The 17,308-nt window shown below is 40.7% G+C and overlaps 1 protein-coding gene across 2 annotated transcripts; it reads left to right on the forward strand.

Moving 5' to 3' along the window:
- Positions 1–2,043: 2,043 nt before the first annotated feature.
- On the forward strand, positions 2,044–17,308 carry st8sia3 (ST8 alpha-N-acetyl-neuraminide alpha-2,8-sialyltransferase 3). 2 transcript variants are annotated; one of them, XM_061847624.1, is made up of 5 exons: positions 2,044–2,518; positions 5,801–5,830; positions 7,851–7,970; positions 8,961–9,518; positions 11,277–17,308. In XM_061847624.1, exons 1-5 carry the CDS (start codon positions 2,355–2,357, stop codon positions 11,557–11,559), a joined length of 1,155 nt encoding a protein of 384 aa, XP_061703608.1. In that variant the 5' UTR covers positions 2,044–2,354; the 3' UTR covers positions 11,560–17,308. The 2 variants fall into 2 exon arrangements, with proteins under 2 accessions (XP_061703608.1, XP_061703607.1); XM_061847623.1 differs by lacking the exon at positions 2,044–2,518 and adding an exon at positions 3,528–3,727 and having other exon boundaries at positions 11,277–17,307.

The raw sequence follows: 17,308 nt of genomic DNA on the forward strand, positions 1-17,308 counted from the left end.
AAAGTGTGTGTGGGTACAAAAAAATAAACAAATCTGTATTTATCTAACTTGCTGGCACTTGTCGTACACAATCCATTCAAGGATGTGTAGATTTCAGTTCCTTCTTCAAAAAAGAGGGTGGAGGAAATGAAAAATCTCTAAGAGCAACTATGGTAGAGGAAGAAAAAGAAGTGAGAGAAGTGGAAATATAACTCAGTTGCAATTTAACTGTGCATTACAGAAACAGACCAAAAATATGGTTTTGAAAAATTAATGCAGCTGTCACCACCAAGAGCAAAAAAAAAAATGACGGGATGGTTGGAGAATTTAACCGCTGCTGTTAATTCTATCGATCACAGATAAGAGCAGTCTCATAAATATTAATAAATGGTTCGACATGAAACGTGCCAAGGCTCACAGACAAGAATTATCTTTAATATCGGGGAGGACACGCAATTATGGATACCCGAATTGCAAGCATTATTGGGGAGACGTCATTATACAGGCAGCCAGGCATCCTCAAGCACAGCTCCAATAAAGGTGTACATGAATCCACTATTATGTAACATGAATGAATGGATGAATTCATTGTAAATTCCTGCAAGTGATGTGGAGCTCAGATTGTTTGTGAATTGGTTCAATGAAATTCTTTCCTTTCCTGTTCACCTACTTTACTTCCTTGTGTGATGGCGCTCGTTAAATTTTTGCTTGTTGGTAATGTCACTATGGCAAGTGGGAGTAAATTGTGGCTAGGGAAATAATAGCACAACATTATAATTTAGTTTAGTGTTGGTCGTGAAATGCCACATACAGCATGTCTCCAATCTCCCGCTCATGTGTACCAGTGACAACAGGAGCTCGATGTGCACTTAAATGGCTTTGGTGACCCTCCTACTGAGTTCACTGTTTTACCACAAGATAGTAATAATAATAATAATAATGATGAAAAAACACACACATAAACATCAGATTACGACACAAAATTTTGAGGTTATGAACTGTGGGCAATGAACTAGCTTGCAGTGCGGTGTTATGCTACTTTCCTCCCGAACATCAATCTGACAAGTTTGATCGCAGGGTTATTTATACACACATTTGCTTTATTTGTGACATGTCGATATGGTCCTACCGCCTCGATCCTCTTTAGCAGGTTATCGGCACACACAGGTCCAGAGACGGTGTGCTATGAGCGGCCACGACCGGTGCGACAAGTCATCCAGGCAGACTTTTTTCCACAAATTAACTGTACAGTATATGCAATCATTGTCCTTGCTACCATCTGTTTGAATTCCATCTTCTATTTGCGGCGCAAGTATTGTGTTAAACAAAGCACTTCCTTTTAATATTTGCAAGTCCCGAGTCACTGTCAAGTGCTTGAGGGTAAAATTGGCACAGAGTCATCTGCTATTTTGAGAATCTCTCCAAATTGCATCCTTCCTTCCATGTCAACAACTTGACTGAACAGCCCAGTGCATTCTGGTTATTACAAGTTAACGCTGATACTACTTGGGAGCTAATGTATGCTAATAATGCAGGTCTGTTTACCTGCTTATCTGATGGCATAATAGAAATTCTGTGAGGTCCAGCAGATGGTATTTTTTTTTTTTTTGGGGGGGAATATGGCAGTGCCGAGTCCAAGGCAAATAAAATTGGCGTGGGCCTGGTTATGTAATTTTTGTAGCAGGATTCAGACTGCCTTGCTCATGAGCCCAGTTTTGAAACTAGGTAGGTAAACTAGGTTGAAATATTTACTTGGTTGTTCACTTGAGCCTCCGGAAACCCATCAATTTGTATTCAAGCAATTGGTATTTTTTTCCTCTTAGTGTTTCCTCTAAGGCAAGACTATGTTTTTAGTCAGGAAAAAAAACATGAAGGAGAGAGGAGATATACACGATCAATATTTGGATTTTTGGAAACTTCGTACTCTTTGTTTGTATCAGGCCACTTGCCACTTCTGTTTATTCGTATACTGCGGAGCAAAGCACATCCGAGGAGAATGTTTTTCTTGCGTCAGCTTGTAGCTCATGAAGTGGCCGCTGGTGTCCGTGCACCTCCGGCGAACAGAGCACAGAGCTCCGCCTCGCTTCAGGATGCTGGTGAGGGTGCCAACAGAGCCGCATCTTGACGCCGTCTTGAGCGATAACGAAGATGCTTCTGAAGGGTCTTGTCTGCTATGCCGCCCATTTCTTTATTTCGCGTGTAGCATATGAAACCGTGCTTTTCTTTTGAATTACACGATAGCCTTCGCGCGCTGCTATTACGTTCTCTGTCGTGGTTTCCCCACCTTCGCAATGGGCTTGCTGTCAACGTCTCCTCCTCCGTCGTCGTCACGCGAGCTCGTGCCGGGTTCGGTCTCCCACTGACGCCGAGACAAGATGGTGCGCATCGCTAGCGCCCTGGGGCTCGTCATGTTCAGCGTGGCGCTGCTCATCTTGTCCCTCATCAGCTACGTATCCATCAAGAAGGACTTCCTCCTCGGAACCCCCAGATATGGACCGAACGGAGGACCGAGGATGTACATGTTCCATACGGGGTATCGGTGAGTTCCATCCAGGATGTTGGCTTTGCGTCTTTTAGAGCTCCGTGTGGCTGGAGACGCTAGTATCCAAGGGTGAGGGCCTCGGTGCAGCCTCAGACTTCGGCCTGGCTCCTGACACTGGACTGCATGCAGTACAAGTCATCTTTACTTGACTCAGTCATTGTGACTAAGTCAACTATAAATCAAGAGTGATGTACAGGGAACCACTAAGAGCCAATAGCAATAGGTAACTGTGTTACAGAGAGAGACTATTAAAACGCTTTTTTTTTTTTTGGGGGGGGGGGGGGTAAATATAGCTGTTTCCCCTACGTACACTTGAAGCACATTTGAAGTGATTAAAACATTTAAATTGACACATGTTGTAAGTATTGCTTAGCACCTGTTCTCACTTACTCACTCTGACCAAACTTCAAATAAGAGGCACGGCATGCTTGCTTCAAGCTGTGTATTTTTATCTTCCAGTTGAACGTTTGTATGAAACACAAAACTAGGGGAAAAAAGTTGTATATTTGAACATCGAACAAAAGTCCACTCGCTTAATGGTTACATAATGTGAGTCACCACGGGTGGGCGTACAAAAATGAAAATAAATGTTATGCATGGTAATTCACCTTCAAACAGCTAAGATAATTTGACATTTGAAGCAGAAACAAGTCCAAACAGAATTTACAACAGTACACAGGCATAGAGTATATTCTTACTCCACGGTCAAAAGAATGAACATTACCAGAATATAGTTCTTCTAAATTACACTACTTCTCTTTCAGTAGAACTTCATGCTGCCCGGCATGTTGCGTCACAAGGTAGCACTAGACTGAAGGCGTGTAATGCTAAATTCAGACTTCCCTTTATGCTAAGAGTGCACTTTATATACGGTCGACTGTATAAACCTGGCCAGAATCAGAAAAACGGTGGACAGGGGACAGTCACCATCTGCCCTGCATTAAGCGGTTTTGCGTCATACCAGCTACCTAGAAGTTATTAATTTTCGGCTCTATTGTGGCAAACATTTACAGTTATTATTATCACTAATGGAGGACAATGAAGCCATGCTAACCCCTCAGCTCCTGTGAAGAATCATGCAACACTAGAATAAGTGCTCACTGCTCGGATGCTGTCACAGTACTTTTTTTTTCCTGTTAGAAGAGGTTTAATTTTCACCATTTACTATTTTGTATAGGCTCCAGGATGCCAGCGACTCTCATGAGGGTAGGCGAGAGAGAACATCGATGGATCTCTTTTTTTTATTTCAAAGAATTTAATTAACAGGGATACTGACGTTTTTCCCCAATGTAAATTAATTCACACAGTTTTACATCCTAATAGTAAGTGCTGTGTCTATTTGCTTAAGTGTGTTGTTCCTCGCCATACTAGAGGCTACCAGCGGATTGTTACCTCGCAAAAGGTCACCTCTATTGAGCTGATGCAGAACTGCAGTTTAAAATCTGCCTCTGTCATTGTGATGCTGCATGCCCGGTAAAACGATACAGTACATTGGTGGCTTTTTATATTGGCTATTGGGCTTTAGATTGCAAATGCAAATTGTTGACTGTACTGTATAATGTGCGCTATATTATATATAATAACTGTATAAAAGGGATGTTATATTGAAAATGGTAACACAGTGGACCCCCACATACGTTGGTGCTTGCAGTTTCATTTATTTACATATAGACTGTGGATATTAATTTCCTTTTTTTGCAATTATAATGGTGTCAATTATTTGGGGATTTTGTGCTATTCTCAGCAAATAGCAATGGTCTACTTTACTTGTTGGACCAACCCACCTTGTCCCAGTTCATCACTTGGCTATGTTGAACCAATGAATGTTACATACACATTATTGTGATATAAAATCCCACTGACTTTGCTTTTTGCAGTTGAGCAACAGTTTCTTTTATTTTATTTGAAATACGAGGCATATCACAGTGTATTTGTAGAATGTTGGCTCAAAACTAGTCCAAAGCTTCATTAGGTTTTTCCATTTTGTTCTGTCTTTTCTTAATGATGCTGTGCAGATTACCCATTCCAAGATTATAGACTTTCCTGTCCAAAGGGGAACTGTGTCGTCCCGAGATCAGGTTCAGGCAGGCCATTACAGTGCACCTCCATTGAAATCTTTCATGTGGGATCAAGAGTGTGATGCTAAAACATAGTTGATCTAGCAAATGTTCTGGAAGTCAGGAAACTGCCCTTGACTCTGATTTACAGCAGACGAGCTCCATTCATTTCCCTCCTGCTGTAATCATTTTCCTTTTCGCTTGGCTGTCACGCTGGGCCAAGGTTATGCTTTGAGTGAGTTAAACATGAAGGACTTTTGGTGGACGGTGGACAAATCCTCACGTTTCTTTTTGCAATGTTGCACACGTCTGAGAAAGTCCCAGTGAACGTTTTACTTTTGTGACTAGTGGATGCATAATGCAACACAAAAATTTATCCTATCAATCAAATGGAATGTGGCTCCCTCAATCCAATGAGCCGCTTATCCTCACAAGGGTCGTGGGAGTGCTGGAGCTTATCCAAAGCTATCTTCAGGCAGGAGGCGGGGTAGGACCCGATCTGGTTGCCAGCCAATCGCAGGGCACATAGTGACAAACAACAGTCACACTCAGAATCACACCTATGGCCAATTAAGAGTCCCCAACTTGGGTAGTGGGAGGAAACCACAGGAACTGTAGGTCTTGTAGCCAATAAAATTGTGCTCTAATACGATGTAGGATTCACTGCTTTATGTCACCAAATAACTGATAACTATGTCGAATAACAATTCTCAGTATCAAACATAAAATGATTTGGATTTAGGCGTCACGGTCGCTCAGCTGGAAAGCATTGGCGTCACAGTTTTGAGAGCCGGGGTTCAAATCCTGGGCCCGCCTTTGTGGACTCTGCATGTTGTCACTGTGTCTGTGTTTTCTCCCGGCACTCCGGTTTCCTCCCACATCCCAAAAACATGCAACATTAATTTGACATTCTAAATTGTCCCTAGGTTTGATTGTGAGTGTGGCTGGTTTTTTGTTTCCATGTTCCCTACATTTGGCTGGCAACCAGTTCAAGGTGTACCCTGCCTCCTGCCCGTTGACAGCTGGGATAGGCTCCAGCACTCCCAGGACCCTTGTGAGGATAAGTGGCTAAGAAAATTGATGGATGGATGGATGAATGGATTTGGATTTACATGCATAAAAATCTAAATTACCATGAAAGCATGTTAACATATGAATTATTTCTTCAAAGGGTTTGCAGTTAACTTACTGAGTCTGTATTTGTTTCATATTATTTCTGCAGTGAAAGGCCACCTCGCAAACCTGACCATAGGTAAGTACAGACACCGTAATTGTGGAACTTCATTAGTACAAGTACACAGTTTTGTGACACAAGATCTACAGTCGTAATTCTCACTTCACAAGGGGGCATATTTTCTCGACCCTGGGCTTGCACACTTTCCATCTATGCTTTGGAATACAACTGACACTCTGCTCTACAGTATACTGTATTTCTGTTTCACACCACTCTTTAATGCCTTGCCCAAGGGGCTCGGTCAGAGACACCTTGGCAGCAGTCAATCAACAGACCAGCATCCGTTCAACAAGCGGTTGCCATCTTTTAAATTTGTCTGCTGTATCACTTGAACCATTAGCAAAGCCCAAATCCTTACAGATTAGCATTTTATCCACCAGGATTTTAGTTATTTTTCTTACATTTATTGCAATATTTCGCATTACACTGATAGAGTAGCTGCTTTTTTTGCTCAGTTTTGTTGCAATGTAAACAAGGTTGCTTTGAGTTGGAGAGAGTTACGCAAGGATCGTTTATCTTATAGACGACCCAGTGTGTAGCTATCAAACATTTAAAAGGTTGAAAGCTACACCCAAGAAAGTCTATCTATAAAATCCCAGTTTGCCACATTAAATGTGTCCATAAAATAAAGTGTTGGGGCAGCAAATAAATTCCAGTACTGTTCAGATGGAGCCTATCCTAAGTGACTTTGAGAGTGATGTGCGGTATGCCCAAGACTGGTCATCAGTCAATTGCAGGGCATCTAATGTATAGACATCCACAGTCACATTCACAATGTGTAATTTTGCATTTTTTTCCCCATGCAATTGCAAATGTCCATCTAACCTCATGGGGGAAAACAAATTAAACCTTGTGATAGGACAACATTTCTGACTTGTGCACCATTTGAAGATTGCGATTTAGTTAAGGTACCGGAAAGAGCTGAAATGCTACAGTTGCACTTCCACTTCCTCTGAAAGCCACAAGCAAGTCTGCAGCTGATTTACGTGTCGCATCCATCATGACATTACTGCTCACCGGTAGTGCATTGCTGACTTCTAAAAAGTCCGATGTCTTTTCTTTCCAGCCATTCAATAAGCAATAAAACAAGTACATCAGTCAGGTAGTGGGAGTAACATGGACGTATCCATGTTAATGCACCAAGGTTCGCCTGACTAGTTGTGTGTTAGTGTTTACGTTTATTGCCGCTAAGGCAGAATATGAGAAGCACCTTTGTTCTTTCTTTGATACATCGGGGTGATGTGTCAGATTGCAAGATTGGAATAAAGGGGGAGTTAAAAAAAAAATGTAAGTAAATTGCCAGAAATACAAATCAGGTGTTTGTTTCTGATGGGTGTACATGGTAGTACTTTACCTATAAAAACAAACCACACAAGCTCCAATGCACTTCTTTGTGGGTTTCTTACTCAAAATCTTCAATGCAAAAGTATAAGCATAAAATCTATAATATCTTCAAATAGATGCTCTTTGGCTAATCTCAGTGCTATAGTAAGTAAGTTTCTTTCGGCTTGTCCCTTTCGGGGTCGCCACAGCGTGTCATCTCAGATGAACGCACATATGTTTGGCACAATTTTTACGCCGGATGCCCTTCCTGACGCAACCCTTCTCAGGGATCTCAGTGCTATGTTTTGTGATAATATCAAAGAGGAACTAATGACTCAAAAAAGAGCTCAAGTAAATGCAGATACTAAATATATTTTTCCTGCTTCTGTCCCTGCACCTCTTTTGCTCCTGTACTTCCAATATTTCAATGTAAAATGTGACTAAAGCTTTTTACCAACAGGAAATGTATTTTTGGATTCTGTTTGGGTGCCTAAAATTAATATATCGGTTGGTGAAAGGAGTGGCAATACCTTATCCGGAATGCATCAGATGTAATAGTTTGAGTCCTGCTGTGGACAAAAATAAATTACAACTAGAAGAGCTAGTGCTTGTCTGCATCCTGATTACTCTCAAGATGCCTTTGAGCAAGGTACCAAACCAAATATTTGTATATAAACCTGTTGGTTACATTGCTGTTTTATTCCTCTCCATGTAGCTCCCAGATGGCACTGAAGTATTTGGATCCACTTTTCACGCCACTGACCAATGCTCTCAGTGAGGACTTGAAGAATTCCTCGAAATGGAGGTACAACAGCACAGCGTTTATCCAACAGAGGTACGTATGTCTCCGTTAAGTAACAAAGTTTTTTTTATGTTGTGAAACAAGAATTGGGATCACACAATAATTTTGTGAGGAAATATATTTAATATTATGTGAATAAAATATAAATACATGTTAAAAGAAATAGAGTATATGATCCAGAATAAATTATCCGTGGGTATGACATGAGTGTGGATGACTGTTAACATCCACCCTGTGATTGGCTGGCACTCAGTCTAGGGCTCTATGTCAAATTTAGGCCCTGGGTCCAAATCTGGCCTGTGATGTAATTATATTTGGCCCGCGAGACCATATCAAATGTGTATCGCAGCCGGCCCGCCAGTATATAGCACAATACTCAGCTAATACTACAAATCCTCGAATGATTTGCTGTGTGTTGGTGGGTGAGTCACGAGCCACAAGTGAAATCTCCTTTTTGGCAAACTAACACCTCCCCTTCTGAAAAATGACCAAGCAACGGATGGACAGAAGCTTTTAAGACAGGTGGGAGGCAAATTATCTGTTCACCAAAGTATAGGACAGACCTGTTTGTCATATGTGCGGACTCCTGACTGTAAAAGCATAAATCGTAGCTCGAATGAATGTTTTCATTATACACTTTTTTACTCCAACTCAATTTTTAATTTTGAGCTACTGTGATTTTGAGTTTGGCACCCCAGGTAAAGTGTGTACCCCGTCTCTGGCCTGAAGTTAGCTAGGGTAGGCTCCAGCACTCCCGCGACCCTCGTGAGGATAAGCGGCTAAGAAAATGGATGGACATCTATAGGTTATATCTTTTATTTTCATTTAAGGACAACTGTGACAAAACCTCTCCCATCCACTTGACCAAAATTCCCCCAAACTTAATTTTGGGGAATTTTTTTCCCCCCATTAGATTTCCATAAATTCTTACAGATTTTCCTAAATTTGCCACCACGTAGACAATCAAAGTGGTGATTGAATATCGTCTTTACGTTTACCCTCATTCATTTTTGCTTCTTTCAGGAAGGAAATCTCGCAGTACATCGACATTCCTCGCAACTTCACATTAACACGCAGCTTAGTCCGCATTGGCCAGCTGATGCACTACGCATATTCGAGCCACAAGTACGTCTACTCCATCGGCGAGAACTTCCGCTCACTCCTCCCCGAGGTCTCGCCGATTCTTAACAAGCACTACAATGTCTGCGCCGTCGTCGGCAACAGCGGCATCCTCACCAGCTCACGTTGTGGCGATCAGATTGAGAAGTTTGACTTTGTCTTTCGCTGCAACTTCGCACCAACCGAGATCTTTAACAGGGATGTTGGGCGGCGCACAAACATGACAACCTTTAACCCAAGTATCTTGGAGAAATATTATAACAATCTACTGACAGTGCAGGACAGGAATAACTTCTTCCTGAGTTTAAAGAAGCTGGATGGTGCAATTCTTTGGATTCCGGCGTTCTTCTTCCACACGTCAGCCACAGTGACCAGGACGCTGGTGGACTTCTTTGTGGAGCATCGGGGTCAGCTGAAGGTCCAGCTGGCCTGGCCTGGAAACATCATGGAGTACATAAGCAAGTAAGATATGCACCCTCTCGTGCGTCAGCGCATCAACAATTAAAGTGTGAGTAATGAATGCCATACTGAAGGAGAAGCAAAAGGAGTTGAGTTCGTGATCGATATATACAACAGTGTTTCCCAATAAGGGTGTCGTGGCAAACTTTGTGTACCGTGAGAGATGTTTGTGGTTGCCATTGAATGTGTAGTTGCCACTACACCATGGCGACTTTACACATCAATGAATCATTGTGAAGAAGAGAATTTTATTTTTCGCTGTTTGAGTCACAAAGCCATTAATGTTTCCCCCCCATACCCATAATAATAACAATAAGTTTCCCCCTGTTTGTCATCCACCATTAACTAGGGAACACTACTAATTGACACAAAAAAGATTTAACAGATGCAAACTTTGTACAAACAGACTTGTTCCCTCGTGGCGGTTTAACTTCATCTCCAAGCCGCCAATTACACTCATCCGAGTATATATTGCATCCAGCAGACACAGCCAAACTAAATTACCCCTTTCCTTCCATGTGAACAACTTCACTGAATAGCCCAGTGCTTTCTGGTTATTACAAGTTAATGCTGATGGTCCTGGGAGCTAATGCTAATGTATGCTAATATTGCAGGTCTGTTTACCTGCTTATCTGATGGCAATAATTTGAATGGTTGGAAACTTAGTACTCTTTGTACAACGGCATTTGCCATTAAGAATCTTTCAAAGTTGAAAATGTGTTATTGCTTGTAATTAACACTTATATTTTGAATTCAGACTAAAATCCAACTTTTGAACCACAGCTCCAGACCACATGTTGACATTTGTCTTTGTGCATGTGTGTGCGTGTGTGTGGCATAGAAGAGCTTTACGAACCAAAGCCAGATTATAGGGAAACTACTATTTAGTGAAAGGTATGGCACCGAGTTGTGACTGCAGTGAGGGATTTAACTCTGCTTCTTAGTGTTGTAGTAGCAGAATGGGCCACTCTTACAGTAGCCTAATCTTCACCAAGCCCATTAAATCTACCTGCTAGGGAAGTATTACCACATTTAAGAAGCTCAGGCAGGCTTTCAGCACCTGCACCGCTTGCCGAGCGCCTTTTGTTGGGGCCGGTTTGAAGAGGTTCTACTCGCTAACCCAGCAGTGTTAGAGTATAAAAGACGCCAGCAGTCATCACAGCTATTTTTAATCCATCCACGAATTCCTCAGTGAGGAGATGAATGATTATGATTTGATTATTGTTGTTTTAATTAGTATTAATCACAAGGACTCTAATTGTTAATGTACTGTGCTTAAAACAAACAAATGCATATGAATAAGAAATGTATCTGTGAATTTACTTATTCAAACATACTGTCCACATGGCTAAAATGTGTAACATATATTGTTTCATTATTTTTGAGGAAAAGAGGGGAAATGTTTGCCATTTTACCACATTTTATTCACGTGCAATTAAAAATTGAGTACTTTTTTTAAGCATTGTTGAAGTGAGTGCGTACCTTTTGGGATTTAAAAACTATGTTGATTTGAGCGTGTTGAGCAGCAGAGGCATGGTTACTTTTTCATTGGGTTTAAATCCAATGTGTCCAAGTTATTGTCTGCTTTCAAATGGTTTTCCCCAAAACAAAGAAAACTAGGCAGGAGTCAAACTTTTCCCATAATAAATCATTTCAATAGTGCTGGGGAAAATTGTTCAACATAAAGATACAAATCCTGGGCTTTGGTCTGGATTCTAATGACTTGTTCTTTTAATTTTTCCTCTGAACTGGACCCACCAGCTACTGGAAAACCAAACAGCTGTCGCCAAAGCGTCTGAGCACCGGCATCCTGATGTACACCCTGGCGTCTTCTATGTGTGACCAGATCCACCTGTACGGCTTCTGGCCGTTTGGCTGGGACCCCAACACAGGGAAAGAGCTGCCCTATCACTACTACGACAAGAAGGGCACCAAGTTCACCACCAAATGGCAGGAGGCCCATCAGTTGCCTGCTGAGTTCAAACTCCTCTACAAGATGCACACAGAGGGACTGCTGAAGCTCACCCTCTCCCACTGCGCTTAGATATGAAACTGCAGGAGGTATTTCAATTGTCTCAGCAGAGCTTCCACAGGCCAGAGTCACAAAAAGGATCAGTTTGATGTGGATTGATAAATGTGGTTTTCACAACAGCACGATCTCGGCGAGTTGGCGCAATGGACTCTTGTGCTATTTTAGCACGAGATTGCAGCGTCTATCGCTATCAAGCTGTGCTGGTCCTGCATCGAAGCTGTAGAAACAAGGTGTCTGTTCATTTTTTTGTCAGTCAACACACTCAAGGACTGCTGCTCTCTCGGTCCGTGCTGCACTTCAGCAAAACATCACAAGTCATACAATGAAGGGTGTCATTATTAATTATTACAACAGACAAACTAAGGCTACATAACTTCATTCCACACACACAAAAAACATGAATAGTCTATTGTCAAAACATTTATAGTCACCCCTGGATCATACATATCATATCCTTGTGTGATTACCTCCACCAAGCACAAAACTTTGAGCAAAGTACGTGATCACACATTTTTTTTGGTTTGAGGGGGAAAAATAACATAAAACCTATATCTACGCTATGACGTAGCCTGATTTCCAACAAACATATGGACGCACAAACATGATTTTTTTGTCTTTTGTTATCAGGAGGTGTCTCTCCCATGTGTCGTTCTAGTTATTAATGCAGTGCCTGAATGCCTTGAAGGAGACCAATGGGTGGTACCTCGAACAATAAGCCAGGGTTTTTGCAGGTATGTTGCACAACAAGCGGGAACTTGGCAAATGTTTTCTTAAAATATCAAAAAGCGTTGCAAAAGTACAGAATTATTCACATCACATCGATGTGTGTTTGTGAACGTGTGAGGACATTATAAACAGCACACCCAGAACTGGTCGGCAGTCAGTCGCAGGCATATATAGACACGGACATTCACACTCACATACACAGTGTCACTGAGCGGCAAATGAACCCACGCTGCCGACACCAAAGTCAGGTAAACGTACTACTACAAATGTATAAGATTTTTTGAAAACGTATACTTGATATAATGGGTTTAAGAAGTAATCCTCAAAATATACCATTCTTGGGAAGGTTCATTTTCTACACCAACTAGTTCAAAGTTCAGTTCACCGTTCCAGAAATGAACAACTTCAGTTCATAGTTCATGATTCATAATTTTGTACAAAGTTCCAAAGATAATAGATAAAGATTTTTTTCGTCAATATGTTGCTGAGTTGCCTCAAAATACAGGCATTTCATTTCCTCGTTGTTCCCTCTCATTCAGTCGGACAATAGAAGCCAGATGTACCTTTCACCCTACAATCCAAAAAATATGAGGAAAAACTTGGGGCTTTTTTTTTTTAATGAGGAATTGAAACAAAAACAAAACTTTTGTCCTTCATGTGCAAAGTCACACATTACAGTATGACAGGAGTGAGGGTGACCTGTGTGGAGTTCGCATGTTCTTCCGTGCCTGCGTGGGTTTTCTCCGGCACTCTGGTTTTCTCCTGCATCCCAAAAAACATGCATGGTAGGTTAATTGAAGACTCTAAATTGCCCGTAGGTGTGAAGGTGAGGGCAGCTGGCTTTGTCTCTATGTCCCCTGTGATTGGCTGGCAAGCCGGTTCTGGGTGTGCCCCGCCGCCTACCTGAAGATAGCGTGGATAGGCTCCAGCACTCCCGTGACCCTTGTGAGGATCAGTGGCACAGATATTAGATGGATGTATTGCATTACAAAAGAACCAAAGAATATAACCACTCCCATTTTTGCAGTGTTCCTGAATACAACTTGCACGGTCTGCCTGCCGAATGTAAACATGATTGGCGGTTGCCAAGTACGACTTTCATCCCTGACATATGTAGGCTCGTATCTCGTTTGTTCAGATGAGTTTTGTCCTGGAAGTCCCGAGCAAAACCTGACACAAAACTTGACACTCTTGAATGAAAATGAACTTTTGTTTTGTTCAATGGCAGAATGAGCACATTCTCAATTACATTCATCAGACAGAAATGAACTCAATTCCATTTCCAATCGCACGAAATATGAAATAGTTCATGAGCTTTTGTTCATTGATCTGGTTCAGATACAAAACTGAAATACAGGATGTCCCAAAAGTCATTATACACTTCCATACTTTTATTTTGTTTCAGGTAACCCTTCGGACAACCTTAAGGGCATCAGCATTTCACAGCTTAGGGTGTGCAATGTTTCTAAGTATCTCATTCCTTTGCCCATGGCTCACCAATTGACTTTGGGGCAGCATTGCAGTGGTTCTGTCCCTGACTGTGGTTTGTTGCCAGGTTGAGAAGCTTTCTGGGCATTACACCGCTCTAATGCGACGACAATTTACATCATGAATTCAGATTGCTCAAAGGCTTCCAGTCCAATATTATGATGGTCAACATCCTCAACGTACCTAAACGTAAAGCTTTATTACCCGAGATGAGTTGAGATTTTGCTAATACTGAGTTCCAGTTTGGTCTTTCAGGTCGCCTAGCTTTCCACAAACGCCAGCGCTATGATTTTGGTGTTTTCATTACTGTGGTGGTAGCAGGCCTTGCACTGCATGGTTTGACAAGAAAAGATCCTGTATGGAGAAACTTGCCATGGCTAGCGTAAATTACCAAAAAGCTTCTCAAGCTAGCGCTGAACTGCAGTCAATGGTGGGAAAAGGTTTGCTCTGTTGTCAAGTGGTGAGTCATGGGGCGTGAATGATACACTTGCATAACCTGCAGACCCTCAGCTGTCAAACGAGGATGGCTGTCCACATGATACCTGCAACAAAACTGAAAAAAAAAACGGCGCATATAGTTATGTATATTTCACAAAATGACAATGGAAATATATTCTTTCAAGAACAGGCTAGTTGTACCGTTTGTAATGATTATTAATGTTTAAATAGACGTTCTCTGAGTTTAAGTGATGTAAATTAGCTCCAAAGTGTTCATGGGAGTCACAGATTATGTACCTGAACTGTTCGGTTGGACAGACCCAAACAGGAGTCACGATTTGCTCTTGTTTTGAAAAGTTTACTTCGTGAAAAACAACATGAGTAGTGCATTCGGTGTTCCTTTCTGGAAAAGAGCAAAAAGAAAAAAAAGGGACTCATTTCACTTGCATGTACAACATTTTATTTTGTGTGTGATCTATCAGAACTACTAAGTACTGTAAATGTCATCATACCTGGGTTGCGATGCCAGTATCTTTTGTTACATGAAGTTTGTTTTTCATTTATTTTCTTTTGCTGCATTGCTTTTTTTCTGAGTGTTGCACTTTCCTGGGCTTGCATCTGATACAATGCTTCAAATTGCAATGGTGCCTTGAGATGTGAGCGACCTATCTTGTGACTTTTTTTAAAATATGAGCAGCCGGTCGCAAAATTTTGGGTTTGCTTTTGGAGTAGTAGAAATTTGAGGCATGAAAGATCACTCACTTCACAACAAGTAGCAGTTTAGCAGATAGTGAACAATTCTTCAAAAAAAGAGGCTAGTGTAATACTTAAAAGCAATGCTAACTGCCATAGACAGGCTAAAAAAACAGCATGTATGTGGTTTTGTTAGAAGTCTTTAGGCGATAAATATTTGAAATCAAAGGTGCATCAACCAATGTAGGCAGACAGTATAAAAGTATTCACAGGCACATATTCTTTATCCTCTGCAAAAATTAAATACTCTTACTCTGGTTCAGTGGGGTGCTATCACGTGCCCCAGCTTTTACAATTTTAAGTGCTCGCGCACCCTGACCCCCTACCCCCTGGATGGGGACAATTTCAAGAGGTGGGAGGTGGAGTTACTCTCCAAAGAGGGCGGCGCACCCAAAACAGTTGAAAACCACTGATCTGTCTTACTGAGTCACCTGGAGAAGTGTTTAACCTCTTCTTGGTTTGTCAACAAACACTAGAAGGAACCACTATGAATTAATCATGATGCACAAACTACTTTTTTTTACATTTAATTTTGTTGATAATTAAATTACCATGTGTTTTATTTTGTTGGACAATATTACAGAGTCCTATTTTCCTTCTGAAAAACCACATTTGTTTTGGAGGGGAGGAAGCTGGAACAGATTAATGGGATTTCCATTCATTTCAATGGGGAAGGTTATTTAAGATACGAGTGTTTTAAATTCCGAGCATGGTCATAAATTAAACTTGTATCTCAAGGAACCGCTGTTCTTTATTGATAATAACCGCACCAATAATAAATATACTTGCAACATTCACAAAACTGGATTCTGGATTGTTGTTTAACTGTTAAATATTTTGGAATTTCTGACTGAATGTATTTATCAGTTATCTCTGGAGAATATTTGTGTGCATACGTTAAAGTGCACCATTTTCTTGGGTCATTGTGATGTGATTCATAACCTAGTATTTAAGTATTTAGTCATTAAATATTGATCGGATGTTGGATTTCAGTCTGCACTTACACACAAAAAGTGTTGGAGCAGATTTTCTTTTTTTTTTTTAATTGGTTTCATTATAAAACATTCTCATCAGCAGTTAGTAGCCCCCCCCAAAAAAACACAACAATAGGTACTCTATTCTACAAATTATTTAAAAACACAAGGATGGAGTGTCATTTTGAGTTAATTAATTTCTTTTTGCATAATCAACTCTCTTATTAACGCCCTCAGCCCCTATGGTTGGCATTAGCATACTCAGGTTTTCTAAAGTACCTTATCCGGTACTTCAGTTGTGTTTTTGTGTGTGCCCCTTTAGTGATGTTTTTGAGTTTATGTTTAGGTTCACCCCTGGTGGGTTGTACCATACATCACACCTTTACTTCTCCCTTAAATTAAATGCTGCAATGAGATTTTAGTATTGTAATAACTTGGCGTTAGTCCAGTTTTATTGAGTATTTGGTTGGACAAAGTTCCATAAATACATTAAGGCCAAGGAAAGGGGGTCACCGAGTTTGTAATAATTGTTCAAAATGCAATTGTTGTTATCATATGCGTGATGCGCCCAAAGTTTTAAAGACATAGTTAGAGGCTACTTTATCATATTTTTAAGACAGTTTGGACCAGCTTATGCTTGCAAGTTTTAAGGGGACACCATTTCCTGTTCCTGGTTGACAGTTCCCCAGAGGGCAAAGGTCCCAAAAGGGGTTGCTTGAATGACTTTGGTGTGGAACAACTTGATTGAGTCAAGCAGAAGCATCAGCGACCTCTGACCTGTTGCTCTTCTTGATGAATAGATCCGACAAACGCACTCCAAAATCTTGTGGAATGGGTGAAAGCTGCTATAACTGCAAAGGGATGATAGACTCCATATTATCTTTTCTTACCATATATATATAAAGAGAGATAGATACTGTAAATCTAGGAGAAAAATGCAGAATCTCTCCTCTCTTCCTTCCGCTTTGCAACACATCAGTTGCAGAAAATGCACATTAACAGGATTTGCAGAGATATGGAAGATCATGATACATTACAGTATCGATGAAAATACTTCGACTTCACATTCTACTGTATATCATGTTGTGAACAAGCATCACTCACATATGGAATGCAGTAAAATGACTCATTTTGTAGTCATTCTGTCACGTGTTTGGATATATTTCACCATGTGTTGATTAGTTGAGAAGCCAAATTGGGACTATTTTGATAGTCCATGTCTATTTTGCCTCTTGATTTTTAGACGGCAACTTTTTTTCCTAAATATATTAATATTTGAGGTCATTATATTTCATCATTTAATTGAAGTCATTTAATTTTGGTAAAAATATGTTGATTTTTTTTTTTTATTTACTACAAAATTTTATTGTGACACAAATTTA

Source organism: Syngnathoides biaculeatus, chromosome 17 (genome assembly GCF_019802595.1).
Source record: "Syngnathoides biaculeatus isolate LvHL_M chromosome 17, ASM1980259v1, whole genome shotgun sequence".
In the NCBI taxonomy this organism is placed as follows: domain Eukaryota; kingdom Metazoa; phylum Chordata; class Actinopteri; order Syngnathiformes; family Syngnathidae; genus Syngnathoides; species Syngnathoides biaculeatus.

What these genes read in the sequence shown, in the direction of transcription:
- st8sia3 (XM_061847624.1), top strand. Translation starts at nt 2,355, where the DNA reads ATGGTGCGCATCGCTAGCGCCCTGGGGCTCGTCATGTTCAGCGTGGCG. An exon ending in ATGTTCCATACGGGGTATCG is followed by an intron (nt 2,519 to 5,800) that starts GTGAGTTCCATC and finishes TTATTTCTGCAG; the next exon opens with TGAAAGGCCACCTCGCAAAC. An exon ending in ACAGCGTTTATCCAACAGAG is followed by an intron (nt 7,971 to 8,960) that starts GTACGTATGTCT and finishes TGCTTCTTTCAG; the next exon opens with GAAGGAAATCTCGCAGTACA.